The following is a 27,725-nucleotide window of genomic DNA, read 5'->3' on the forward strand; positions in this document are numbered from 1 at the left end:
GCATTGCCTGCGGGCAGGTGAGGGCAGGCAGCTGCCTGGGCAGGGCAGGAGTGATATGCCGACTCATGTGTGCACAAAGACTGTTTGGTCGGCCCTCTCGGGCCGCCCAAACCAGCCATGCACACTCTGCACTTCTCCATGCAAGCTGCATTGCAGCCTACATGGAGAACATGCCATCTCCTACAGCCCCAGCTGGGCGGTGTCACGACCAATCATAGTGCTCCACTGGAGTGTTGTGATTGGCTTTGGGGAGGGAAGCTGCCTTCTTCCTGTTCCTGTCAGAGGCAGGGGAGCAGGAGCATTGAAGTTGCGGGACCCGGCGCGGTGAAAAGGTATGTTTCAATTATTTTTTTAAATTACTGCCCCCCACCCGTGAGTCATGTCAGCCGCTACTGCTCACCACCTATCTCTCAGGATATATTACATATCCTCAATAGTACTGGCTTTATAACCTCAGTAGAACACATGGCTAATTATGGCTATTTAGAAGTTAAAGTCTATGACTTACCAGGATAAGTAACTGGTTATCTATGCTTCTAGTTCTACACTTCATCATTCTGTTCTGTACAATGTAAGCATGTCTGCAAGAATGGGATAGGTAAACATGCTCACACAGACCCACAACTACTTATGAAAAATATTTTCCCAATATATATATACATCGTTAACATCGTGAACATCGAGAACAAGGGAGCTTGACTCCCGAAACGCGTTGATGTGAAACTTGTCAAGTAATAAAACTGAATACGTTTTTCCTATCTTGGAGTGCCGGATGATTTCCTATCTGTTGTGCTGTGGGTAATCCTATATTCAATATATATATATATATCCGCAATTATCAGCTCCCGCAACTTCCACTCCCCACACAGCGGCGCAGGCGAAGAAGGAGGCGCAGACCCCACAGGACATCAGGCAAGTGCTTTCTTTATTCATATATATATTACCTACTGGCGGTCGGTAGGTAGTTATAGTTAGGACCTAGTTACAACATTCTATTCCCAGTAACTTTGGCGCCGGATGACGAATCTTCGCGAAACTCGTGGGGCGCTCCAGTCCGCTCCTATCCTAAAAGTTTCGGGGTGGTTCGGCAAGCGGGGGCAAAGAAAAAAAAGGGGAGTCGCAAAACATGTTTTTCCATGTTATTTTTTCTATAGGAAACTTAGACACAGCTACAGCCAGCCTGAACTGCTGAACTGAATTACACCAAATTTGGCAAAAAAGTAGAGTTTAATTCAGAAAGCAACCTTTTTTTAAATTGTGTAAATCTGTTCAGTAGTTGTTGAGAAATTCAAAAAATAAAAGTCAAAAAATCAATTTCCCATAGGAAACTTTAGCCAAGGCTACAGCCCGAACTGCTGAACAGAATTACACCAAATTTGGCAAAAAGGTAGTGCTCGATTTAGAAAGTGACTTTTTTTTTAATGGTGTAAATCCGTTCAGTAGTTTTAAAAATATTAATGGAAAAAGAAATATATATATCTCGGCGGAGCCTAACCACACATCTCATCGTGAGATCTGATTGGTTGTCAGCACTTCATCAAAGAAGTGTTGGAAGCCATCTTGGGACCAATATACATGATAGCACCTCATTAAAAAGCATTGCAGTTCATAGAAGGTTTTAATACTTTAGGTACATTATAAATCATTTGTTGATGGTGCCATACCCATTTTTGGAAATGTGGTGTGTTCTAAGGTGATTTTACCATGTGAAAAAGCCTTCTGCTGGGATACCATGGTTCATGTTTGAGAGAAAACTATTTTCTCATGCTTTTCCCACAGATGTTTGGAAGGTGATCTATAAGCTAAACTGAAAGCATATTTTCTGTATATTCACATTATCTTTCTCAGTCATGTGAGAATGAAGTCTGACTTTCTCAGTAAAACATGTACATCCAACAAGGACAGAGATTGTCAGTTGATTATTTTGTGTTCTACTGCAGCTTCCCATAGTGTTCTAAAGAACAACTAGAGTGCTAATAGTCCTACCTATGACAAACGTATTGCACACCTGAAGCCATCTTGATTGGAATAAAGTGGTAACTCTTAAAACATTTAATTTGCAAAGGAACAAAATGAGGGGGTTCATTTTGCTATAGAAATTATGATTAGTGCTGCAGTAAGAAAAATTAGGGCACATTTTGAGTGACTTCTCAAATCCTCTTCTATTTCATAAAAAATTCTGACACTGTGTTCTTATTGAATCAGTCTGCCAATACCTAAGCACTTATGGGGCAGATTTACAAGCACCTTGCGCCACCAGTATGCCTCTTTTTGTAACATAGTGATGGCGCCAGGCACTCCTTCATATTTACAGGGAGAGGAAAAGCCACCCTGCGTGGTTTTTCCTCTCCCTGTAAATACGACCCATTCATACACAGAACTTTGCGTTGAAGGGGCGTTCCATAGGTGTTGCTGTGGGGTTCCCACACAACACCCATAGAACAAGACACATCTACAGATTTATGAGAAATTGTAAATCTGGAGATGTGAATGAATGCTGCTCCATCCTAGAGTTGGTGTAGCAAGGCACAACGAGGAGAATTGTTTTTATTTTCCAAATTTTTCTTCTTTCAATGCATGCTGCATTCCACAGCATACATTGAAAGAGGAAAATGCCTTTACTGATTGTTTTTGTGCAGGAAGGTGTCCCTTCCTGCACAAAAACAATCTCCGCACGACACAGACATCCTTGCACCATGGTGCAAAGGTGCCTGTGTCACCGCATGGCTGCAGTTTGTGCAGCAGTGCAGAGGTAGGCACAGAGTTGCAACATATTCATGTACATATGTCACATCTCTGTGCTTCGGAAGTGCCACAGTGCAGTGCAGCTAAAGAGCTTGCAGTGTCACGCTGCAGTACTTCCTCATAAATCTTCACCTATAAATTCACCATACAATACTAATGCATTCTTTCAGTCAATCATGCTGTATACATACATTCAACCAAACTTTCACACATTACCTTGAAATTATAGTTCTTTCTTTAACCAGATAAGGTAGTTCTGATAAGAACTTTTTCTTCTTCTTTTTTTTAATTTTTTTAAATTTTTTATTTTTGTGGTGTTTTTCAAAAAATGAACAAAAAAAAAAGAATAAAACAGGAAACTTTTGGAATTACATATCATTCCAAAAACAAAAACAGAAAAAATTAACAATGATGGTTGCATTGCGCAGCACAAACTGCTTCCACCGACTGCTCACTGAAGCAAATAAGTTTCTTACAGTTTACGCAGTGTTACTGGAGAAAGGCGAATTCTGGCCTAATGTCCATTGCAGGTGTTCTTGAGGACGCTCCAGACGTACTTGCCACAGCAAGCGAGGGCTTCAAAGCAGCTCATCTAATTTCCTCCCGAGCAAGATTGAGAGGATGTGTGGTCCGGAGATGCTTGTACATAGAAGCAGTGCCACAAGAGTATTTTTTTTCACTGCCTCTTGACAGGACTCGGTCACAAATTTTGCATGTCAACTTTCTCAGATTTACTTTCTTCTCTCCAAGTGGAAAGGTGAAGAATTTCCACACAACAAATTCCGGCCTCTGTGGACGTGGTGCCTGCAAGAATTCTTCTTTAGAAGATACTTCCTCCTGCTGCTGCTGCTGTCCAGATGCTATTTTGTTTGATATTTCTTGAAAAACACCAAAAAAAAACAAGCAAAAAGGGTTCTTGTAGGAAAAGAGATGTCTCTTCTCTCTAAAGACGCTCCAACAAGAATGATTAAAATAAGTGGTGTCCTTCAATAGTTACAGTGGAAAATGTTATGAACCAATGAAATCTTTTTTTTCGAGGTCACATGGGATCCGAGCACTCTGCGCTCACAAAAAATGCACCCGATGCGACTTCAGGAAAATATATTTAAAAATGTTATGTTTATTATAAGTACAAATATATTATTGTTATGTATATCTTAGATAAACTCTTGCCCTTATATGTATATTAAAGACACATATATATCATTTTAGAACAAACAAAGTGTATTGCCGGAGTCGCGCACCCAGCGTGCCCCAGCACGTTTATGACGTCACACATGACCCGCCACCACGCAAGCGTCGCATACCGTAATGCGTATGTGTCATGAATGCACGGGAGCAGGGGTCGCAGACTGGTCGCATACATCACGTAATATTAAATGTATATAATGTAACTGAACAACACGCAGCCGTCGCACACTGTACGCCGATCCTTCACAACTTTTCTAAAATGGTGGCTAGAATCTGCACACCCACCGTGATGTGTACGCTTTGGGTGCGCGACTCCGAAAAAATTTGGAAAAAACATTTAAAAAAGAAAATAATATAAATATATTAAAAGAAAAAAATAAACAATATTTAAGTTTTAATTTTTTTATATTCTTTTTTGCAATTTTCAGAAAAATATATAATGTTATTTAATGAATAAAATATGTATAAATAAACAGTTAAAAAATTGTAGAAAATCAGTACAAAAAAATAGGTATAACTAATATTACACTTAAAAATTAGCATTAAAAAAATCTTTGAAATTCACTAAAAAAAACATAGGTTTCAGAGACGTTATAGTTAGAAATTAGCATTTAAAAAAGCTTTGAAATTCACTGAAAAAAACATAGGTTTCAGGGGTGTTATAGTTAGCTGGAAATTTCTCAGTTCTGCTAACTACAACTCGCCAGGCAATGCACTGCTGATGATGTTACATATTACATCATTCATGACATGGTCAGTGACATCACTCATGACATCTCAAATGACACTTGTATTTCCTGCTTCAATCAATCAATCAATCAAAGCATTTATATAGCGCACTACTCACCCAGAGGGTCTCAAGGCGCTAGGGGGGGGATCCGCTACTGCTCGAACAGCCAGGTCTTGAGTTGCTTCCTGAAGGCGAGGTGGTCCTGGGTCAGGCGGAGGTGGGTCGGGAGGGAGTTCCAAGTCTTGGCGGCGAGGTAGCAGAAGGACCGTCCCCCTGTGGTGGCTCTTCGGATGCGGGGGGCGAGGGCGTGGCTGGTCGATCGAAGCTGGCGTTTGGGAGCGTAGAAGTTGAGGTATCCTGGGCCTTGGTTGTGTAGGGCTTTGTGTGCGTGGGTGAGGAGACGGAAGGTGATTCTCTTGTTGACCGGGAGCCAGTGCAGGTCTCTCAGGTGTCTGGAGATGTGGCTGCAACGGGGGATGTCCAGGATGAGTCGTGCTGAGGCGTTCTGGATCCGCTGGAGTCTCTTCTGGAGTTTGGCGGTGGTTCCGGCGTAGAGGGAGTTACTTAAATGCACAGTCATTCCCCTCCATTTATGGAACATACTGCATCTCTCATATATATAGTTAAAGAACAAAACAGTACTCTCCATCAGACTGTGCCATAAAGTGCCACCAATGTATTAAGTGCATATTGAAAGTGCAAATACCATAAGTGTTCTAATTGTAATAATTCCTAAATGTTCATAAAACGTTCTAAAAAGGATAGGCCACTAGAAATAGAGTGCAAACAAAACTGAAAAAATCCAATCTTGACTGCACCCAGATATCCTGGGAAGCTGCTCATATAAATGCCTATTTGCAACTGGAAAAAATATTTATATACACAATTTCTTAATAGGTACAAGGGGGCCCCCTCATAAAAGATGATTTCAATTATTCCTAATCAAATATCTATAAAAAATTATGCAGGTCTTCCGTGTTGTTCAAGCCATATGGAAACTTTATGTCTAGCTCTAAAATCATTTTAAACTCCAACTGTTTTAGGGCCTTTTCACGATCCCCTCCACGACGTAATTTAGGAATAGCAGCTGCCACAAAATAACTCTATATATATATATATGGAACTGGGTTACTGGTTGACTGGGGTATGAGCCCGGATCAAGTAACAACCACAGTCCTAGTCAGGGTAAGGCACCAGCAACCCCAAATTAACCTGTGCTCACCCCCTGGTAGCTTCTCACAGAGCAGTCAGGCTTAACTTAGATACAATATGTGAAGTATTTGTGCACTACTTGAAACAGTAAAACTGTGAAAACACCACACAAAGAGATCCCACACCAGGTTAGTAAAATAGAACTTAATTTAATAAATAAAACAGGACCAAAAGGAGAAAAATCCAATCAGTAGAAACAGAGTTATTCCTTTTTAAAGATTAAACTGAAATATATTTCCAAAAAACATAAAGCACCTACTGCGCTATCTGGTCACGCTTGACTGGGTCAAAGTCCAAGTTTCAGTCCAACTACAATGGAGCGTGGGACGGATAAATTACCAGATTAGTCCAGCTGAAGTTTTACCTTCTCAAGTTTTGTGCCAAGAATCCCATCGCATTGGAGGTGGTCGCAGGGAGCAAGGAGAGCATCAAGGGCGGCGGTTGGTATGGCACATAGAGCAGGCTGGGCTTCACTGATGGGCAGGCTGGAGCTTCATGGTGGTAGTCCTCCATGGGTGATCAATGCTTGCTGTGCAATGTGATGGGTGGATGGCAACTTGCACTGATTTTCGGAGTGGGTGATGTGGTTCTGGTGCGAACTGGCCTGTTTGTGGTCTCGAAGATCCCAAAAGCTTGATTACAAGATCTCGACAGCCACACCAAGGGTCCAGGACCTGAGAGGCATCACTTGGTTGCTACTTCACTGAAGATGAGTCCAGGAGCTGCTGGGGATCCTTTTATGTCCCTGAGGCTCAGATCAGAAGGCCAGCAGACTGGACCTTGGAGTCACTCTGGGGTTCTGGATTCAAGATAAATCTGCAGGCCCAGTTCTTCTTCCCCAGGCAAAAGGGCAGCAGAAAACAGGTCAGCACAGCAGGGCAGCAGTTCCTTTTGAGCAGCAGTCCAGCAGAGTGGCAGTCCTTGTAGCAGCACAGCAAATCTTCCTGGGAGAGTATCCACCGGTCCAGGAGTGTACTGAAGTGGCGGTGTGTGCGGTCCTTCTTTTATACACAGTTGCGCCTTTGAAGTTGGGAGAAACTTCTAGAGGCATGCCTTTGAAGTGCACAGATGCCCTGCCTTCCAAACCCTGGCTACAGACTAACTACAGGGTGTTTTTGGCCATTTGTGTTGAGACAAGACACAGTCTATTCAGGTGTAAGTGAGGCTAGGTCCAGCTCCTCTGTCCCATGCTGCCAATGATGGCTCATCCAGTCACACTTAAGCGCCCATTGTGTGTGGCTTTCTAGGAACAATATGCAACGTTAACTGTCACCCACACCCACTAATGTGACCCAGAGATAGGCAGCATGCACCAAATGGTTTAGGCAAGAAAATGCCACTTTCTAGAAGCGTCATTTTTACAATTGTAATTGAAAATCCGACTTTACCATTAATTAGAATCTTAAATTAGGATTCCAGAGAAACCAAACATGAACCAGTTATCTCTTTCCATTTGGAAATTACACTTATAAAATGTAATAAGGCAACTTATTCCGTGGGAGAGATAGGCTCTGAAGTAGTGAAAAATGTATTTAAGAATTTTTCACTACAAGGACATGTAAAACATAAAAGTACATGTCCAGCTTTTTTTGCATCCACTGCACCCTGGCCTTGGGGATGCCCAGGGCCTACCTTCGAGGTGCCTAATATGTATTATAAAGAAAGGTTTGGGCCTGGTAAAAGGTTTATATTGTCAGGTCTATATGGCAGGTTAAACTACACACACTGGTTCTGAAATGCCAGGCCTGAGACATGTTTAAAGGACTACCTAAGTGGGTGGCACAACTAGTGCTGCAGGCCCAATAGTAGCATTTAATTTACAGGCCCTGGGCACATGTAGTGCCCGTTATTAGTGACTTAATAGTAAATAAACATGCCATGGGGTATAAGCCAATGTTACCATGTTTTGAGCAGAGAGCACAAGCACATTAGCACTGGTTAGAAGTGGTAAAGTGTGCAGAGTCCTAAGGCCAGCAAAATTGAAGTCAGCAAAAACAGGAGGTCTGAAGGCAAAACGTTAGGGCAACGCCATGCTAAGGGGGCCAGCTCTAACAATATATATATATATATATATTGTGAGCAAGGCGTGTTGCTGTCAAAATGTGTCAATGCTTTCGTTTGGATTTAAATTCCTGTGTCAAACTTCCACGGAGTCAGCACCTGTTATTGTGTTATTGACAGAATTGGTGTTTTATGTTTTACATACATACCTATACACACACACACACATATATATATATATAATATCTATATAAACATAGTACATATCATATAATAGTTTGTAGAAATACCAAAATACTCCTTAATATTTTAAATGGTACTTCATTATTAAATAGTAGCAAGACACATTTAGTATAATATCCACCAAAGTACAAGGGCTTAAGGCAGAATTTTTTTTAAACCTTTTAAAGAAATCACAAACACACACACAGACTTGTCTTGATCCTAGAAAAGCCTTGTTTATTGTATGAAATGCCACAATTCATTTGATATGTTTTGCAACATAAGCCTACCTCTCAGGGTTGCACATTCTCAATCACTTTAGATGATCTTAAAGACCTCCATCAAGAGAAGCTGTCAAAAGCTACAAAACTGCGAGAAAGGGAACACAATCATAAAAAAAGAAAAATGTGTGTGAGGAAAATTTGTAATAGAACTGAACAGCACAAATGTCATAAAACTTTAGCTACAGCTACACAGCCAAATAAAAAGACAAACATTAATATGTACTAACCAAACTGAAAAGAATGAGAATGATCACTGCATCAAAGTCGTTAAAAAAATTTAGTACTACAACAGATAACTGTATAAAGGTATAGTGAAATATTGTAGTGCTCATGGATATGTCAGCATCTGAATGTGGGGGCACATCTATAAAACAGGTGCATTAATTTGTCCTCCAAAAACAAACACCCTTGCTCACATGTGCACTCACGCACTCACATGCACAATGCGCGCACACATCATGTCCTACATCTTTACTCCCTGTCAGTTAATCTAGAGGTGTTTAGGGATAATGCACCAGCATAGTACAGACACACTCCTGGGACAGTACATGAATCTGCAACATGATTGGACCAGAAGGATAAAAATGAACTCTTCTTCCACTGTGGCTAGTTTAATCTGTTGCTGGAATCCACCACAACATCAGCCATGAGGAATTGATTTCCTCATTGCATGCGTAGCAGTTTATTTATTTATGGAGCAAACCAGCTGCACACAGATCAATCAAGGGCTTAGGATCCCTTTCCATACAAGAAGCATTTATCACACCCCTTTCTATATACTTTTGTGCTCTTTTAATGGTTCCTAGATCAATCAACCATTCCTCTTTGGCACAGCAAGACTTTCTCTTTCTAGATTTTTGCTTTGTTATTTGGTGCCCTGATGAAAGCTTAACAGAAGATAATGGGCCAGATGCATCATGCATTTTGCGCCTCACAAACATGCGGGCTTGTTTAGGGCGTCCTTTCCAAATAGCGAATCCTAACGGTTTGCATGAATGTTTTGTGACCATGAATGCGGTCGTAAAACATTTGAATTTTACCACCTACTTCAAATAGGTGGTAACCCATTCGCAAATCGGAAGGGGTCCCCAAGGGACCCCTTCCCCTTTGTGAATGTTAGTAAAATCATTTTTTAAGAGCAGGCAGTGGTCCGACGGACCACTGGATGCTCTTATAAAATGAAAAGAAAACCTTTTTTTTTAATACTTCTTCTATTCCTTTAACCCTTTCGATGCTGATGACGAGCTGGGCTCGTCATGGTGCACGGTGGTCGTGTGCTGATGACGAGCCCAGCTCGTCATGAGCCCCACCCTCGGGGGAAGCGCTGGCGCTCCCCCCGAGGTTTTCTGATCCTCGTTGTTTTGCTCGGGGCGGCAGCGGAAGAGCTTTCGCTGCCGCCCCCGCCCCCCCCCCCCCCGGGAATCCCTGATGACGTCAGCGCGCACAGCGCGCGCTGACATCATCAGGGATTCCCAGCGCTCGGGAAGCCATTTGCTTCCTGCGCGCCGAGGAGAAAGGTAAGTTTCTCGTGTCCGGCGGGGGTTTGGGGCCGCAAAGAGGCATCAGGGGAGAGGAAAGAGATTTTCCTTTCCCCTGAAGTCTCTTTGCAGGGCATTTCTGCCTCACGATCGCGCACAGCGTCGCGATCGTGCGGCGGAAATGCCCCCACTAGCACCAGGGATTGTAAATTTAGCGTTTCGGAAGCGACCCCTTGGGCAAGGGTCGCTTCCAGGTGGGCAGACATGTTCTCGACGATTTTCTGCCCCCCCTGGGGGCAAATCGGCCCGTTATTTCGGCCGTTTTGCCCCCAGGGGGGGCAGAAATAAACCACTGGCACCAGGGATTATTTGTTTTGGCAATGTTTGTTTTGGGAAGCGACCCCTTGGGTAAGGGTCGCTTCCTGGGGGCCATTATTTTGTCGATTATTTTCTGTCCCCCCTGGGGGCAAATCGGCCCGTTTTTTTTGCCGTTTTGCCCCCGGGGGGGTCCGAAAATGCCCACTAGCACCAGGGATCGTGAAATTAGCTTTTAGGAAGCGACCCCTTGGGCAAGGGTCGCTTCCAGGTGGGCAGCCATTTTATTTTCGATTTTCTGCTGACCCTGGGGGCAAATCGGGCCGTTATTTCGGCCGTTTTGCCCCCGGGGGGGGCAGAAATAAACCACTGGCACCAGGGATTTTTTATTAGTGCATGTTTGTTTTGGGAAGCGACCCCTTGGGTAAGGGTCGCTTCCAGGGGGCCTTGATTTTGTTGTTTATTTTCTGTCCCCCCCCCCTTGGGGCAAATAGGGCCTTTTTTTGCCGTTTTGCCCCGGGGGGGGGGGGCAGAAAATGCCCACTAGCACCAGGGATCTTGAAATTAGCTTTTAGGAAGCGACCCCTTGGGCAAGGGTCGCTTCCAGGTGGGCTGTGATAATATTTTTGTTTTTCTGCCCCCCCGGGGGGCAAATCAGCCCGTTTTTTTAGTTGCTTTGCCCCCAGGTGGGGGCAGAAATTCCCCACTGGCACCAGGGAACTGTTTTGAGGCAATGTATATGTTTTGGAGGCGACCCCTTGGGCAAGGGTCTCTTCCTGGTGGCAAGTAATTGTTTTTGAATTTCTGCCCCCCCTTGGGGCAAATCGGAGTGGTGTTTGCCTGGCGGTGTGTGTAGTGGTGCTTGGCTGGATGGTGTGCGTGGAGTGGTACTTGGCTGTATGTGCACGGAGTGCTGCTTGGCTGGCGGTGTGTGTGGAGTGGCGCATGGCTGGATGGTGTGCGTGGAGCGGTACTTGGCTGTCTGTGCACGGAGTTGTGCTTTGCTTGCGGTGTGCGTGGAGTGGCGCTTTGCTTGCGGTGTGCGTGGAGTGGTGCTTGGCTGGCGGTGTGCGTGGAGTGGCGCTTGCGGTGTGCGTGGAGTGGTGCTTGGCTGGTGGTGTGCGTGGAGTGGTACTTGGCTGTCTGTGCGTGGAGTGGTGCTTGGCTGGCGCTGTGTGTGGACTGGTGCTTGGCTGGCGGTGTGCATGGAGTGGTGCTTGGCTTGCGGTGTGGTGCTTGGCTGGCGGTGTGCGTGGAGTGGCGCTTGGCTGGATGGTGTGCGTGGAGTGGCGCTTGGCTGGATGGTGTGCGTGGAGTGGTGCTTGGCTTGCGGTGTGCGTGGAGTGGCGCTTGGCTTGCGGTGTGCGTGGAGTGGCGCTTGGCTTGCGGTGTGCGTGGAGTGGCGCTTGGCTGGCGGTGTGGCGCTTGGCTGGCGGTGTGGCGCTTGGCTGGCGGTGTGGCGCTTGGCTGGCGGTGTGGCGCTTGGCTGGCGGTGTGGTGCTTGGCTGGCGGTGTGGTGCTTGGCTGCCGGTGTGTGTGGAGTGGCGCATGGCTGGATGGTGTGCGTGGAGTAGTACTTGGCTGTCTGTGCACGGAGTGGTGCTTGGCTGGTGGTGTGTGTGGAGTGGACTTTGGCTGGATGGTGTGCGTGGAGTGGCGCTTGGCTGGATGGTGTGCGTGGAGTGGCGCTTGGCTGGATGGTGTGCGTGGAGTGGTGCTTGGCTTGCGGTGTGCGTGGAGTGGTGCTTGGCTTGCGGTGTGCGTGGAGTGGCGCTTGGCTTGCGGTGTGCATGGAGTGGCGCTTGGCTTGCGGTGTGCATGGAGTGGCGCTTGGCTTGCGGTGTGCGTGGAGTGGCGCTTGGCTGGCGGTGTGGTGCTTGGCTGGCGGTGTGGTGCTTGGCTGGCGGTGTGTGTGGAGTGGCGCATGGCTGGATGGCGTGCGTGGAGTAGTACTTGGCTGTCTGTGCACGGAGTGGTGCTTGACTGGTGGTGTGTGTGGAGTGGCGCTTGGCTGGATGGTGTGCGTGGAGTGGTGCTTGGCTTGCGGTGTGCGTGGAGTGGCGCTTGGCTTGCGGTGTGCGTGGAGTGGCGCTTGGCTTGCGGTGTGTGTGGAGTGGTGCTTGGCTTGCGGTGTGCATGGAGTGGCGCTTGGCTTGCGGTGTGCGTGGAGTGGTGCTTGGCTTGCGGTGTGCACGGAGTGGCGCTTGGCTTGCGGTGTGGTGCTTGGCTGGCGGTGTGTGTGGAGTGGCGCATGGCTGGATGGTGTGCGTGGAGTAGTACTTGGCTGTCTGTGCACGGAGTGGTGCTTGGCTTGCGGTGTGCGTGGAGTGGCGCTGTGTATTGCGGTGTGCGTGGAGTGGTGCTTGGCTTGCGGTGTGCGTGGAGTGGTGTTTGGCTGGCAGTGTGCATGGTCTGTCGCTTGGATGGTGGTGTGGGTGGACTGGCGCTCGGCTGGCGGTGTGTGAGTACCTACTTTCTGTTGGTCACTACACACACTGCTAGTTGAGTGACACTGTACTCAGTCCATCATTTTGTGTAGTTGCTGTGGCAGATATTTGGGTGTGTGAAAGTGATGGGCCCTTGAATGGCGCTGTCTGCTGGTGTGAGTGTTGTAATGTGATGGGTCTGCGGCTGGTGGTGTGAATGTTTTGTATGTGTCACACGTACGAAAGGTGTATGAATGTCCTTACTGCCCCCGTGTGATGGGGGTACTGGTAGGAGCAGAAGACCGACTGGCACCAAAGGGGTTAGGCAGTAAAATAAATTCAAAAAATTAACCAGTGTCTTGATGTTAAACCTCATCTAATCCCAATTGGTCTTTGCCCTATTTGATGGCCCCTCTGTGCAAATGTAAATTTGGGGGGCAAATTTGTGTGTGGTTTTTTCAATTGTTATATTGTTTGTGAAATGTGGTAGTAATTTTTTTATCTTCTCCATTTTTGCCTTGTTCCAGGCTTTTGCTGTTTGGATTGTTGTAGGTTGCGGGTCCGTTACTGTTGGTTTTGCAGCTTGTGTAGTTGCTTGTGCTTGGTAAGTGAATGTATTTTGTACTACTTTCCCTTGTTTTTTGTCTTTTTGAAAAAGGTTGTACTTATATCACTTTGTGTGGCTCTGTTTCTTTTTTTCTTCAGCATTAGTGTTTTATGTGCACTTTGATTTCTAATTTGTTTTTTTTCTTTTCTTTCTAGTGGGATATCATTTCTTTTTGCTGTGTCTCAGCAGAGTAGGTGCTGGTGAGTGTAGCTGTATTTGGTAAGAGTGAAATTCTTTTGGATTGTATTGATCTTTGTGTGAAAGCCTTACCTTGTTTACTTCTTACTTTGCACAGTGTAGGTTGTTGTTCACTTGTGTGTGCGGTCTTTCTTTGTAAGGATAATGGCTAGTCGCAGGATTACTGCTCAGCAGGTTCTTAGTTTGCTTTTTGAGTCTTCCTCTGACCATGGTTCAGAGACTGACTCTGATTCGGATTTGGAGGTTGGTGGAGAAGATTCAGGCAGTGAGTTTTCTCTTTGCCTGCATTCATCATCATCGGATGAAGAATCTTCTTCTAGTGCTGATGAAGTGTCTATGGTAGCGGAGGACATTGTTGCGCCGGTAGTGGAACAAGAGGCAGCTGTGCTACTTCCTAGGGCTGCAAGGTATCCTTTCTTTTTACGTCGGCATGAGGCAGGTGGGCTACAGCCTGCGCCCAAAAGGCTTCACATTGCTGTGGTGCGCCAAGCGGCATCTGGTGCTGTTAGGCCTCCTATTGTTGTAGAGCGGCAAGGTGCATCAGGGTCTGATTTGTTTTCCGGTGGTGTAGTGCAGCAAGAAGCTTCTCAGGCTGCTGGGCTTCCCGTTGGTGAAGTGCTGCAAGAGGCATCTGGGGCTGGTAGGCTTCCCATTGTTGTAGAGCAGCAAGATGCATCTGGACCTGCTTTGTTTCCCGGTGGTGTAGTGCAGCAAGAGTCTTCTCGCAGCCATCGCCCGCCAACACAACCTCAACATCATCTCTTACGCGGATGACACTCAACTGATCCTATCTCTCACCAAGGACCCCAGCACCGCTAAAACTAACCTACACGAAGGAATGAAAGAAGTCGCCGAATGGATGAAACAAAGCCGTCTGAAACTGAACTCAGACAAAACAGAAGTCCTCATCTTAGGTAAATCCCCCTCTGCATGGGACGACTCCTGGTGGCCGGAAGCCCTCGGAAATGCACCCATCCCGACAGACCACGCACGGAACCTTGGCGTCATCCTGGATTCTTCACTCTCAATGAACAGACAAGTCAGCGCCGTATCCTCTTCCTGCTTTAACATTCTTCGCATGCTCAGAAAAACATTTCGCTGGATCCCCTCCGAAACAAGGAAAACAGTCACCCATGCTCTAGTCACGAGCCGACTGGACTACGGAAACACCCTCTACGCAGGTACCACCGCCAAAATCCAGAAGAAACTACAGCGAATCCAAAACGCCTCAGCCAGGCTCATATTAGACATCCCACGCAACGAACACATCTCTGGTCACCTTAAAGACCTCCACTGGCTACCCGTCAATAAGAGGATCACTTTCCGACTGCTTACCCACGCACACAAATTACTCTACGACATCGGACCAGATTGCCTCAACTCTCGACTGTCCTTCTACACCCCCTCCCGCCAACTTCGCTCTTCCAACCAAGCCTTCGCCACTGTTCCTCGCATCAACAAGACCACCATGGGAGGCAGATCCTTCTCATACCTGGCTGCCAAAACATGGAACTCACTCCCCGCTTACCTTCGCCTCACCCAGAACCACCTAGCGTTCAGAAAGCAGCTTAAAACGTGGATTTTTGACAAATAATCCACCTCCCCTTCCTAAGCGCCTTGAAACCCTCTGGGTATGTAGTGCGCTATATAAATGTTTTGACTTGACTTGACTTGACTTCTGGGGATGCTATGTTTTCTGTTGGTGATGTGCAGCCAGAAGTATCTGTGGATGTTAGGCTTCCCGTACGTGTACAGCAACAAGTGGCTTCTGGTCTGCAGGCTGAGGTGGCTGCTCCCCCCGTTCATGGGGATGGCCTCTGGGTTCCCCCTGGCATGGTGCAGCCGGCATTGCCAGAGTTCACTGGTGTTCCTGGGTGTAGAGTGAATACAGAGAATTTTCAGCCAATAAATTTTTTTCAGTTGTTTATGGACGATGTGTTTTTGCAAAATATTGTTGACCAAACCAATTTGTATGCAGAACAGTTTTTGAGGGACAATAGTGCCAGGCTTAAGCCCCATTCTAGAGCTACTCTGTGGACTCCCACAAATGTTGAAGAGATGAAGAAGTTTTTGGGTTTAACTTTTTTGATGGGCTTGCTAAGGAAGCCATCAATGTCTTCATATTGGTCCACTAGTCCCTTGATGACAACAGCTATATATCCAGCAGTCATAAGTCGTGATCGGTTTTTGCTTCTTCTTCGGATGATGCATTTTGTTGATAATGGTTTAGCCTTGGCACGCGATCACCCTGATTGTGACCGTCTGTTTAAAATTCGGCCTGTCCTTGATCACTTTGTTGATCGTTTTTCTGAGATCTTTGCTCCTGGAAAAGAAATTGCAGTGGATGAGTCTTTGCTATTGTTCAAGGGCCGCTTGGTTTTTAGGCAGTACATTCCTAGTAAGAGGGCACGCTATGGAATCAAACTGTATATGTTGTGTGACAGTGAGACTGGATATGTCTACAATTTCAGGGTGTACACTGGTAAGGAGTCCAGCATTAACCCTCCTGGTTGTCCTTCCACTTTTGGAGTGACTGAGAAGATTGTATGGGAACTAGGTAGAGGATTATTTCACAAAGGCCACCATTTGTATGTAGATAACTTCTACACTGGTGTGCGGTTGTTCAAGGAGTTGGCCAAAGTGGGCACTGTTGCTTGTGGCACAATGCGCAGTAACCGGAAAGGTTTCCCAAAGGAACTTGTTTGCAAAAGGCTTGTGAGGGGACAGTCTACTGCATTGCGATGTGGGGAGCTTCTGGCTGTGAAGTTTTCAGACAAGAGAGATGTGTACATGCTGACTACTATCCATGACGAAAGTACTGTACCTCAGCCTGTTTGGGGTCAGGTTGCTGAAGTGCGCAAACCTGTGTGCATTCTAGATTACAATAAGTACATGGGTGGTGTTGACCGAGTAGATCAGAGGTTGGAACCTTATGATGCTATTCGAAAGGCTTACGTTTGGTACAAGAAATTGGCTATTCATCTTTTCCATTTGGCATCCTTCAATGCTTTTGTTGTGTTCCAGAAGTCTTGTCCTGAGTCGAAGATGCCTTTTGTTAAGTTTCAGGAGTCTGTAATAGCCAGCCTTGTACTAGTGGAGCAGGCAAGTGTTCCTAGATTTGGAGTGGTGGAGGAGGTGGCTAGATTGAAAGATCGCCACTTTGCTGAATTCATTCCTCCCACTACCGCAAAAGACTTTCCGACTAGAAGATGCAGAGTCTGTTGGCGTAGAGGCGTGCGGAAGGAGTCTCATATGTACTGCCCTGACTGTCCTTCTAAGCCTGGATTGTGTCTGTCAGCTTGTTTTAAATCATACCACACGAAAAAGAAGTATTGGGAGTTTTAATGAGCTGTGAAGTGAATTGCCTGGTCTGTATTCTGTAAAAAAAATTGGTTTGTTTCAAGGTTTGGCTTTAGTGCAATGTGTTTGGTTTTAGAATTTGTGTAAGTTGATTTGTAGGTATTTCCATTTGTTTAGTGTTTTTTTGAAAAGAATAATTCTAAATGTGATTGTGGTGTGTGCAGGCTGGCGCTTGGATGGCGGTGTGCGTAGACTGGCGCTTGGCTGGAGGTGTGTGTGGATTGGTGCCTCCCTGGCAGAGTGCATGGTTTGGTGTTTTGCGGGTGGTGTGTGTGGATTTTTGTTTGGCAGGCGGAGTGCATGGTTAGGTGCTTGGCTGGCAGTGTGAGTGTATGGTGCTTGGCTGGTGGAGTGCAAGGAATGGTGTTTGGTTGGCGGTGTGTGTGGAGTGGCGCTTGGCTGGATGGTGTGCGTGGAGTGGCGCTTGGCTGGATGGTGTGCGTGGAGTGGTGCTTGGCTTGCGGTGTGCGCGGAGTGGTGCTTGGCTTGCGGTGTGGTGCTTGGCTGGCGGTGTGTGTGGAGTGGCGCATGGCTGGATGGTGTGCATGGAGTGGTACTTGGCTGTCTGTGCATGGAGTACTGCTTGGCTGGCGGTGTGTGTCGAGTGGTGTTTGGCTGGCGGTGTGTGTGGAGTGGCGCTTGGCTGGATGGTGAGCGTGGAGTGGTACTTGGCTGTCTGTGCACGGAGTGGTGCTTGGCTGGCGGTGTGCGTGGAGTGGCGCTTTGCTTGCGGTGTGCTTGGAGTGGTTCTTGGCTGGCGGTGTGCGTGGAGTGGTACTTGGCTGGCGGTGTGCGTGGTGTGGTACTTGGCTGTCTGTGTGCGCTGAGTGATGTTTGGCTGGCTGTGTGCATGGTTTGGTGCTTGGATGGTGGTGTGGGTGGTCTGGCGCTCGGCTGGCGGTGTGTGAGTACTAACTTTCTGTTGGTCACTACATACACTGCTAGTTGAGTGACACTCTACGCAGTCCATCATTTTGTGTAGTTGCTGTGGCAGATATATGGGCGTGTGAAAGTGATGGGCCCTTGAATGGCGCTGTCTGCTGGTGTGAGTGTTGTAATGTGATGGGTCCGCGGCTGGCGGCGTGAATGTTTTGTATGTGTCACACGTGCGAAAGGTGTATGAATGGCCTGTAAAGAGGTTGGTGCCTTGACGTGGCTTTACAGCTCACGAGCTGTGAGTCAGTGGTTCAGTTTATCATACTTTCAATTATACGCAGTGTATTTCATTTTTGTGAAATTACTTGCAAATAAAATTGTATGTACTGAATCATCACTCATCCTCGTGCCAAATCCAACCAGTATGTGTGTGTGTTTGCGGTTTAGATGGCTGTCCAGTAATATTTGTTTTTGTTTTCCCTTTTAGAAGTAGGGTGTACCTTGTCCCTTTTTGTGAATGTTGTAATGTGTTGCTTTTCCTTCCGGATGGTGTCAATGGTCTGGTGTGTAACAGGTATGAAAGGTGCGTGAATGGCCTGTAAAACGGTTGGTGCCTTGTCGTGGCTTTACAGCTCACGAGTTGGGAGTCACTGGTTTGGTTTTTATGCATTTATTTATTGACAGAGCATTTCATTTTTTGAAATATCTTGTTAATAAAATTTTATGTACTGAACCATCACTCGCCCTCGTGCCAAATCCAACCTGTATGTGTGTGTCTTTGAGGAATAGTTAGCCGTGCTTGAATGTTTGACTTTTGAGTAACTCTGTTACGGTGTACATTATAGCTATAAATAACTTACTAAATTTAGATTTTATTGTTAAACCATGGAAGTATATGGTCATGTCTTTCTGGTGAATTTTATTGATTTTTTTCCACAATCTCCTGCAAACTTGAAATTGTCGGTCAAAATTTCCTTGAATCACACGCTCTCAAATTGAAAACTTAATTCGCCACCGTACAATTTGGACCGTTTCCTTTTGCAGCCACTATGCCTACCCACGCAAGTGAGGTACCATTTTTATCGGGAGACCTGGGGGAACGCTGGGTGGGAGGAAATTTGTGTGAGCCCAGTGACGCCACGCTTTCCCACGCAAAAAAAGTGTGTAAAAACTGATTTTTCCAGCAAAAATTGTGGTTTGCAAGGGATTCTGGGTAAAGGAACGTTGGAGGATCCACGCAAGCCATACCTCCTTGGAAGCCCCTGGGTGTCTACTTTTCAGAAATGTGTGGGTTTAGTAGGTTTCCCTACATGGCCGTCTCGCACGGGGCCAAAAACCCAGGTAACCTCTCTTTCAAAAGCTGGTGGTATTCAATGTGAATACCACCAGCTTTTGCAAGAGGGGTTACCTGGGTTTTTGGCCCCGTGCGAGGCGGCCATGTAGGGAAACCTACCAAACCCACACATTTCTGACAAGTAGACACCCGGGGGCTTCCAAGGAGGTATGGCTTGCGTGGATCCTCCAACGTTCCTTTACCCAGAATCCCTTGCAAACCTCAATTTTTGCTGGAAAGATCATTTTTTACACACTTTTTTTGCGTGGGAAAGCGTGGCGTCACTGGGCTCACACAAATTTCCTCCCACCCTGCGTTCCCCCAGGTCTCCCGATAAAAATGGTACCTCACTTGCGTGGGTAGGCATAGTGGCGGCAACAGGAAAAGGTCCAAATCGTACGGTGGAGACATTACAATAACCAATAGCAAGATTACCTTCTTTTTTTAGGGGGGGGGGACTGAGTTATTGGACCGGGGCTCGGCGGGCATCTTTGGTAACTACCAAACCCAAACATTTCTGAAAACTAGACACCCGGGGGAGTCTGGGGAGGTATGGCATGCGTGGGTCCCCCAATGTTTTCCTACCCAGAAATCCCTGCAAACCATAAATTTAGGTTAAAAAAACAGTTTTCCATACATTTTTGCGTGGGATCGCCGTGTCGGCACAAATGTCCTACCACCCTGCGTTCCCCTTGTTCTCCCGAGTAAAATGATACCTCACTTGTGTGGGTGGGCCAAAGGCCTGTGACTAAGGCAGGGGGGCTTAATTTGCAACACTGAAATACTACTTTTTTCAACATTCATTTTTGGCCTGTTCTGCTTTGGGGCACCCACACAAGTGAGGTATCCTTTTACTCGGGAGAACAGGGGGAGCGCTGGGTGGTAGGACATTTTTGCCGGCACGGTGATCCCACGCCAAAAAGTTTGGAAAAGTGATTATTTTACCTAATTTTAAGGTTTGCAAGGTGGTCTGGGTAGGAAAACGTTCGGGGACCCACGCATGCCATACCTCCCTGGACTCCCCCGGGGGTCTACTTTTCAGATCTGTTTGGGTTTGGTACTTTCCAAAGAATACCACGAGCCCCGGGCCAAAAACTCAGGTGCCCCCCCCCAAAAATGAAGGTTGTTTAGCAATTTGGTATTGTAAATTCACCACCGTACAATTTGAACCATTTCCTTTCGCAGCCACTATGCCTACCCACGCAAGTGAGGTACCATTTTTATCGGGAGACCTGGGGGAACGCTGGGTGGGTGGAAATTTGTTGATCCACGCAGATTCCGGAACTTTCCACCACAGAAATGTGAGGAAAATGCGTTTTTTTTCCCAATTTTTTAGCTTTGCAAGGGATTCTGGGTAAGAGAACCTGGGGGTAGGCAGTCGAGTCACCCCATCCTGAATTCCCCTGGGTGTCTACTTTTCAAAAATATATAGGTTTGCTAGGTTTCCCTGGGTGCCGGCAGAGCTAGGGTTCAAAAACAAAAGGTAGTCTGTTTGCCCAAAAAGGCCACAATTTCACTGAAAAATTGAGTTGTGACCACGTTGCGTTTTGCACTGTTTCCTGTCGCAGCCACTATGCCTACCCAGGCAAGTGAGGTACCATTTTTCTCGGGAGACCTGGGGGAAGGCTGGGTGGGTGGAAATTTGTTGATCCACGCAGATTCCGAAACTTTCCACCACAGAAATGTGAGGAAAATGCGTTTTTTTTTCCAATTTCTTAGCTTTGCAAGGGATTCTGGGTGAGAGAACCTGGGGGTAGGCAGTCGAGTGACCCCATCCTGAATTCCCCTGGGTGTCTACTTTTCAAAAATGTATAGGTTTGCTAGGTTTCCCATGGTGCCGGCAGAGCTAGGGTTCAAAAACAAAAGGTAGTCTCTTTGCCCAAAACGTGCACAATTTCACAGAAAAATTGAGTTGTGACCACGTTGCGTTTTGCGCTGTTTCCTGTCGCAGCCACTATGCCTACCCACGCAAGTGAGATATCATTTTTCTCGGGAGACCTGGGGGAACGCTGGGTGGGTGGAAATTTGTTGATCCACGCAGATTCCGGAACTTTCCACCACAGAAATGTGAGGAAAATGCGTTTTTTTTTCCAATTTCTTAGCTTTGCAAGGGATTCTGGGTAAGAGAACCTGGGGGTAGGCAGTCGAGTGACCCCATCCTGAATTCCCCTGGGTGTCTACTTTTCAAAAATGTATAGGTTTGCTAGGTTTCCCTAGGTGCCGGCAGAGCTAGGGTTCAAAAACAAAAGGTAGTCTCTTTGCCCAAAACGTGCACAATTTCACAGAAAAATTGAGTTGTGACCACGTTGCGTTTTGCGCTGTTTCCTGTCGCAGCCACTATGCCTACCCACGCAAGTGAGGTACCATTTTTCTCGGGAGACCTGGGGGAACGCTGGGTGGGTGGAAATTTGTTGATCCACGCAGATTCCGGAACTTTCCACCACAGAAATGTGAGGAAAATGCGTTTTTTTTTCCAATTTCTTAGCTTTGCAAGGGATTCTGGGTAAGAGAACCTGGGGGTAGGCAGTCGAGTCACCCCATCCTGAATTCCCCTGGGTGTCTACTTTTCAAAAATATATAGGTTTGCTAGGTTTCCCTGGGTGCCGGCAGAGCTAGGGTTCAAAAACAAAAGGTAGTCTGTTTGCCCAAAAAGGCCACAATTTCACTGAAAAATTGAGTTGTGACCACGTTGCGTTTTGCACTGTTTCCTGTCACAGCCACTATGCCTACCCAGGCAAGTGAGGTACCATTTTTCTCGGGAGACCTGGGGGAAGGCTGGGTGGGTGGAAATTTGTTGATCCACGCAGATTCCGGAACTTTCCACCACAAAAATGTGAGGAAAATGCGGTTTTTTTCTCCAATTTCTTAGCCTTGCAAGGGATTCTGGGTAAGAGAACCTGGGGGTAGGCAGTCGAGTCACCCCATCCTGAATTCCCCTGGGTGTCTACTTTTCAAAAATATATAGGTTTGCTAGGTTTCCCTGGGTGCCGGCAGAGCTAGGGTTCAAAAACAAAAGGTAGTCTGTTTGCCCAAAAAGGCCATAATTTCACTGAAAAATTGAGTTGTGACCACGTTGCGTTTTGCACTGTTTCCTGTCGCAGCCACTATGCCTACCCAGGCAAGTGAGGTACCATTTTTCTCGGGAGACCTGGGGGAAGGCTGGGTGGGTGGAAATTTGTTGATCCACGCAGATTCCGGAACTTTCCACCACAGAAATGTGAGGAAAATGCGTTTTTTTTTCCAATTTCTTAGCTTTGCAAGGGATTCTGGGTAAGAGAACCTGGGGGTAGGCAGTCGAGTGACCCCATCCTGAATTCCCCTGGGTGTCTACTTTTCAAAAATGTATAGGTTTGCTAGGTTTCCCTAGGTGCCGGCAGAGCTAGGGTTCAAAAACAAAAGGTAGTCTCTTTGCCCAAAACGTGCACAATTTCACAGAAAAATTGAGTTGTGACCACGTTGCGTTTTGCGCTGTTTCCTGTCGCAGCCACTATGCCTACCCACGCAAGTGAGATATCATTTTTCTCGGGAGACCTGGGGGAACGCTGGGTGGGTGGAAATTTGTTGATCCACGCAGATTCCGGAACTTTCCACCACAGAAATGTGAGGAAAATGCGTTTTTTGTTTTCCAATTTCTTAGCTTTGCAAGGGATTCTGGGTAAGAGAACCTGGGGGTAGGCAGTCGAGTGACCCCATCCTGAATTCCCCTGGGTGTCTACTTTTCAAAAATGTATAGGTTTGCTAGGTTTCCCTAGGTGCCGGCAGAGCTAGGGTTCAAAAACAAAAGGTAGTCTCTTTGCCCAAAACGTGCACAATTTCACAGAAAAATTGAGTTGTGACCACGTTGCGTTTTGCGCTGTTTCCTGTCGCAGCCACTATGCCTACCCACGCAAGTGAGGTACCATTTTTCTCGGGAGACCTGGGGGAACGCTGGGTGGGTGGAAATTTGTTGATCCACGCAGATTCCGGAACTTTCCACCACAGAAATGTGAGGAAAATGCGTTTTTTTTTCCAATTTCTTAGCTTTGCAAGGGATTCTGGGTAAGAGAACCTGGGGGTAGGCAGTCGAGTCACCCCATCCTGAATTCCCCTGGGTGTCTACTTTTCAAAAATATATAGGTTTGCTAGGTTTCCCTGGGTGCCGGCAGAGCTAGGGTTCAAAAACAAAAGGTAGTCTGTTTGCCCAAAAAGGCCACAATTTCACTGAAAAATTGAGTTGTGACCACGTTGCGTTTTGCACTGTTTCCTGTCACAGCCACTATGCCTACCCAGGCAAGTGAGGTACCATTTTTCTCGGGAGACCTGGGGGAAGGCTGGGTGGGTGGAAATTTGTTGATCCACGCAGATTCCGGAACTTTCCACCACAAAAATGTGAGGAAAATGCGTTTTTTTTTTCCAATTTCTTAGCTTTGCAAGGGATTCTGGGTAAGAGAACCGGGGGGTAGGCAGTCGAGTCACCCCATCCTGAATTCCCCTGGGTGTCTACTTTTCAAAAATATATAGGTTTGCTAGGTTTCCCTGGGTGCCGGCAGAGCTAGGGTTCAAAAACAAAAGGTAGTCTGTTTGCCCAAAAAGGCCATAATTTCACTGAAAAATTGAGTTATGACCACGTTGCGTTTTGCACTGTTTCCTGTCGCAGCCACTATGCCTACCCAGGCAAGTGAGGTACCATTTTTCTCGGGAGACCTGGGGGAAGGCTGGGTGGGTGGAAATTTGTTGATCCACGCAGATTCCGGAACTTTCCACCACAGAAATGTGAGGAAAATGCGTTTTTTTTTCCAATTTCTTAGCTTTGCAAGGGATTCTGGGTAAGAGAACCTGGGGGTAGGCAGTCGAGTGACCCCATCCTGAATTCCCCTGGGTGTCTACTTTTCAAAAATGTATAGGTTTGCTAGGTTTCCCTAGGTGCCGGCAGAGCTAGGGTTCAAAAACAAAAGGTAGTCTCTTTGCCCAAAACGTGCACAATTTCACAGAAAAATTGAGTTGTGACCACGTTGCGTTTTGCGCTGTTTCCTGTCGCAGCCACTATGCCTACCCACGCAAGTGAGATATCATTTTTCTCGGGAGACCTGGGGGAACGCTGGGTGGGTGGAAATTTGTTGATCCACGCAGATTCCGGAACTTTCCACCACAGAAATGTGAGGAAAATGCGTTTTTTTTTCCAATTTCTTAGCTTTGCAAGGGATTCTGGGTAAGAGAACCTGGGGGTAGGCAGTCGAGTGACCCCATCCTGAATTCCCCTGGGTGTCTACTTTTCAAAAATGTATAGGTTTGCTAGGTTTCCCTAGGTGCCGGCAGAGCTAGGGTTCAAAAACAAAAGGTAGTCTCTTTGCCCAAAACGTGCACAATTTCACAGAAAAATTGAGTTGTGACCACGTTGCATTTTGCGCTGTTTCCTGTCGCAGCCACTATGCCTACCCACGCAAGTGAGATATCATTTTTCTCGGGAGACCTGGGGGAACGCTGGGTGGGTGGAAATTTGTTGATCCACGCAGATTCCGGAACTTTCCACCACAGAAATGTGAGGAAAATGCGTTTTTTTTCCAATTTCTTAGCTTTGCAAGGGATTCTGGGTAAGAGAACCTGGGGGTAGGCAATCGAGTGACCCCATCCTGAATTCCCCTGGGTGTCTACTTTTCAAAAATGTATAGGTTTGCTAGGTTTCCCTAGGTGCCGGCAGAGCTAGGGTTCAAAAACAAAAGGTAGTCTCTTTGCCCAAAACGTGCACAATTTCACAGAAAAATTGAGTTGTGACCACGTTGCGTTTTGCGCTGTTTCCTGTCGCAGCCACTATGCCTACCCACGCAAGTGAGGTACCATTTTTCTCGGGAGACCTGGGGGAACGCTGGGTGGGTAGAAATTTGTTGATCCACGCAGATTCCGGAACTTTCCACCACAGAAATGTGAGGAAAATGCGTTTTTTTTTCCAATTTCTTAGCTTTGCAAGGGATTCTGGGTAAGAGAACCTGGGGGTAGGCAGTCGAGTCACCCCATCCTGAATTCCCCTGGGTGTCTACTTTTTAAAAATATATAGGTTTGCTAGGTTTCCCTGGGTGCCGGCAGAGCTAGGGTTCAAAAACAAAAGGTAGTCTGTTTGCCCAAAACGTGCACAATTTCACTGAAAAATTGAGTTGTGACCACGTTGCGTTTTGCACTGTTTCCTGTCGCAGCCACTATGCCTACCCAGGCAAGTGAGGTACCATTTTTCTCGGGAGACCTGGGGGAAGGCTGGGTGGGTGGAAATTTGTTGATCCACGCAGATTCCGGAACTTTCCACCACAAAAATGTGAGGAAAATGCGTTTATTTTTCCAATTTCTTAGCTTTGCAAGGGATTCTGGGTAAGAGAACCTGGGGGTAGGCAGTCGAGTCACCCCATCCTGAATTTCCCTGGGTGTCTACTTTTCAAAAATATATAGGTTTGCTAGGTTTCCCTGGGTGCCGGCAGAGCTAGGGTTCAAAAACTAAAGATAGTCTCTTTGCCCAAAAAGGCCACAATTTCACAGAAAAATTGAGTTGTGACCACGTTGCGTTTTGCGCTGTTTCCTGTCGCAGCCACTATGCCTACCCACGCAAGTGAGATACCATTTTTCTCGGGAGACCTGGGGGAAGGCTGGGTGGGTGGAAATTTGTTGATCCACGCAGATTCCGGAACTTTCCACCACAAAAATGTGAGGAAAATGCGTTTTTTTTTCCAATTTCTTAGCTTTGCAAGGGATTCTGGGTAACAAAACCTGGGGGTAGGCAGACGAGTCACCCCATCCTGAATTCCCCTGGGTGTCTAGTTTTCAAAAATGTATAGGTTTGCTAGGTTTCCCTATGTGCTGGCAGAGCTAGGACTCAAAAACAAAAGGTAGTCTCTTTGTCCAAATAGCACAAGATTTCACTGGGAAATTGAAGTGCAACCACGTTGCATTTTGAGCTGTTTCGTGTCGCAGCCACTATGCCTACCCACGCAAGTGAGGTACCATTTTTCTCGGGAGACCTGGGGGAACGCTGGGTGGGTGGAAGTTTGTTGATCCACGCAGATTCCAGCACTTTCCACCACAGAAATGTGAGGAAAATGTGTTTTTTTGTCATAATTTTAGCTTTGCAAGGGATTCTGGGTAACAAAACCTGGGGGTAGGCAGACGAGTCACCCCATCCTGAATTCCCCTGGGTGTCTAATTTTCAAAAATGTATAGGTTTGCTAGGTTTCCCTATGTGCTGGCAGAGCTAGGACGCAAAAACAAAAGGTAGTCTCTTTGTCCAAATAGCACAAGATTTCACTGGGAAATTGAAGTGCAACCACGTTGCCTTTTGAGCTGTTTCGTGTCGCAGCCACTATGCCTACCCACGCAAGTGAGGTACCATTTTTCTCGGGAGACCTGGGGGAACGCTGGGTGGGTGGAAATTTGTTAATCCACGCAGATTCCAGAACTTTCCACCACAGAAATGTGAGGAAAATGTGTTTTTTTTGTCATAATTTTAGCTTTGCAAGGGATTCTGGGTAACAAAACCTGGGGGTAGGCAGACGAGTCACCCCATCCTGAATTCCCCTGGGTGTCTAGTTTTCAAAAATGTATAGGTTTGCTAGGTTTCCCTATGTGCTGGCAGAGCTAGGACTCAAAAACAAAAGGTAGTCTCTTTGTCCAAATAGCACAAGATTTCACTGGGAAATTGAAGTGCAACCACGTTGCATTTTGAGCTGTTTCGTGTCGCAGCCACTATGCCTACCCACGCAAGTGAGGTACCATTTTTCTCGGGAGACCTGGGGGAACGCTGGGTGGGTGGAAGTTTGTTGATCCACGCAGATTCCAGCACTTTCCACCACAGAAATGTGAGGAAAATGTGTTTTTTTTGTCATAATTTTAGCTTTGCAAGGGATTCTGGGTAACAAAACCTGGGGGTAGGCAGACGAGTCACCCCATCCTGAATTCCCCTGGGTGTCTAGTTTTCAAAAATGTATGTGTTTGCTAGGTTTCCCTATGTGCTGGCAGAGCTAGGACTCAAAAACAAAAGGTAGTCTCTTTGTCCAAATAGCACAAGATTTCACTGGGAAATTGAGGTGCAACCGCGTTGCGTTTTGCGCTGTTTCGTGTTGCAGCCACTATGCCTACCCACGCAAGTGAGGTACCATTTTTCTCGGGAGACCTGGGGGAACGCTGGGTGGGTGGAAGTTTGTTAATCCACGCAGATTCCAGAACTTTCCACCACAGAAATGTGAGGAAAATGTGTTTTTTTTGTCATAATTTTAGCTTTGCAAGGGATTCTGGGTAACAAAACCTGGGGGTAGGCAGACGAGTCACCCCATCCTGAATTCCCCTGGGTGTCTAGTTTTCAAAAATGTATAGGTTTGCTAGGTTTCCCTATGTGCTGGCAGAGCTAGGACTCAAAAACAAAAGGTAGTCTCTTTGTCCAAATAGCACAAGATTTCACTGGGAAATTGAAGTGCAACCACGTTGCATTTTGAGCTGTTTCGTGTCGCAGCCACTATGCCTACCCACGCAAGTGAGGGACCATTTTTCTCGGGAGACCTGGGGGAACGCTGGGTGGGTGGAAGTTTGTTGATCCACGCAGATTCCAGCACTTTCCACCACAGAAATGTGAGGAAAATGTGTTTTTTTTGTCATAATTTTAGCTTTGCAAGGGATTCTGGGTAACAAAACCTGGGGGTAGGCAGACGAGTCACCCCATCCTGAATTCCCCTGGGTGTCTAGTTTTCAAAAATGTATAGGTTTGCTAGGTTTCCCTATGTGCTGGCAGAGCTAGG

The 27,725-nt window shown here is 46.6% G+C and overlaps 1 protein-coding gene across 2 annotated transcripts in view; it reads right to left on the minus strand.

Moving 5' to 3' along the window:
• LOC147718624 (neuronal PAS domain-containing protein 2-like) overlaps positions 1-27,725 on the minus strand; it is a 552,138-nt gene that overhangs the window by 244,296 nt on the left and 280,117 nt on the right. The window contains exon 2 of one of the 2 annotated variants that reach the window (XM_086918582.1): positions 8,392-8,470. The exons of the other annotated variant lie outside the window; for it this stretch is intronic. Coding sequence (XP_086774708.1) covers positions 8,392-8,408 — 17 coding nt within the window. The 5' untranslated portion in view covers positions 8,409-8,470. The remainder of the gene's footprint in view (positions 1-8,391; positions 8,471-27,725) is intronic. 2 annotated transcript variants of the gene reach the window in all.

The sequence above is a fragment of the Lissotriton vulgaris genome, chromosome 4_1 (assembly GCF_964263255.1).
Source record: "Lissotriton vulgaris chromosome 4_1, aLisVul1.2, whole genome shotgun sequence".
NCBI lineage: Eukaryota > Metazoa > Chordata > Amphibia > Caudata > Salamandridae > Lissotriton > Lissotriton vulgaris.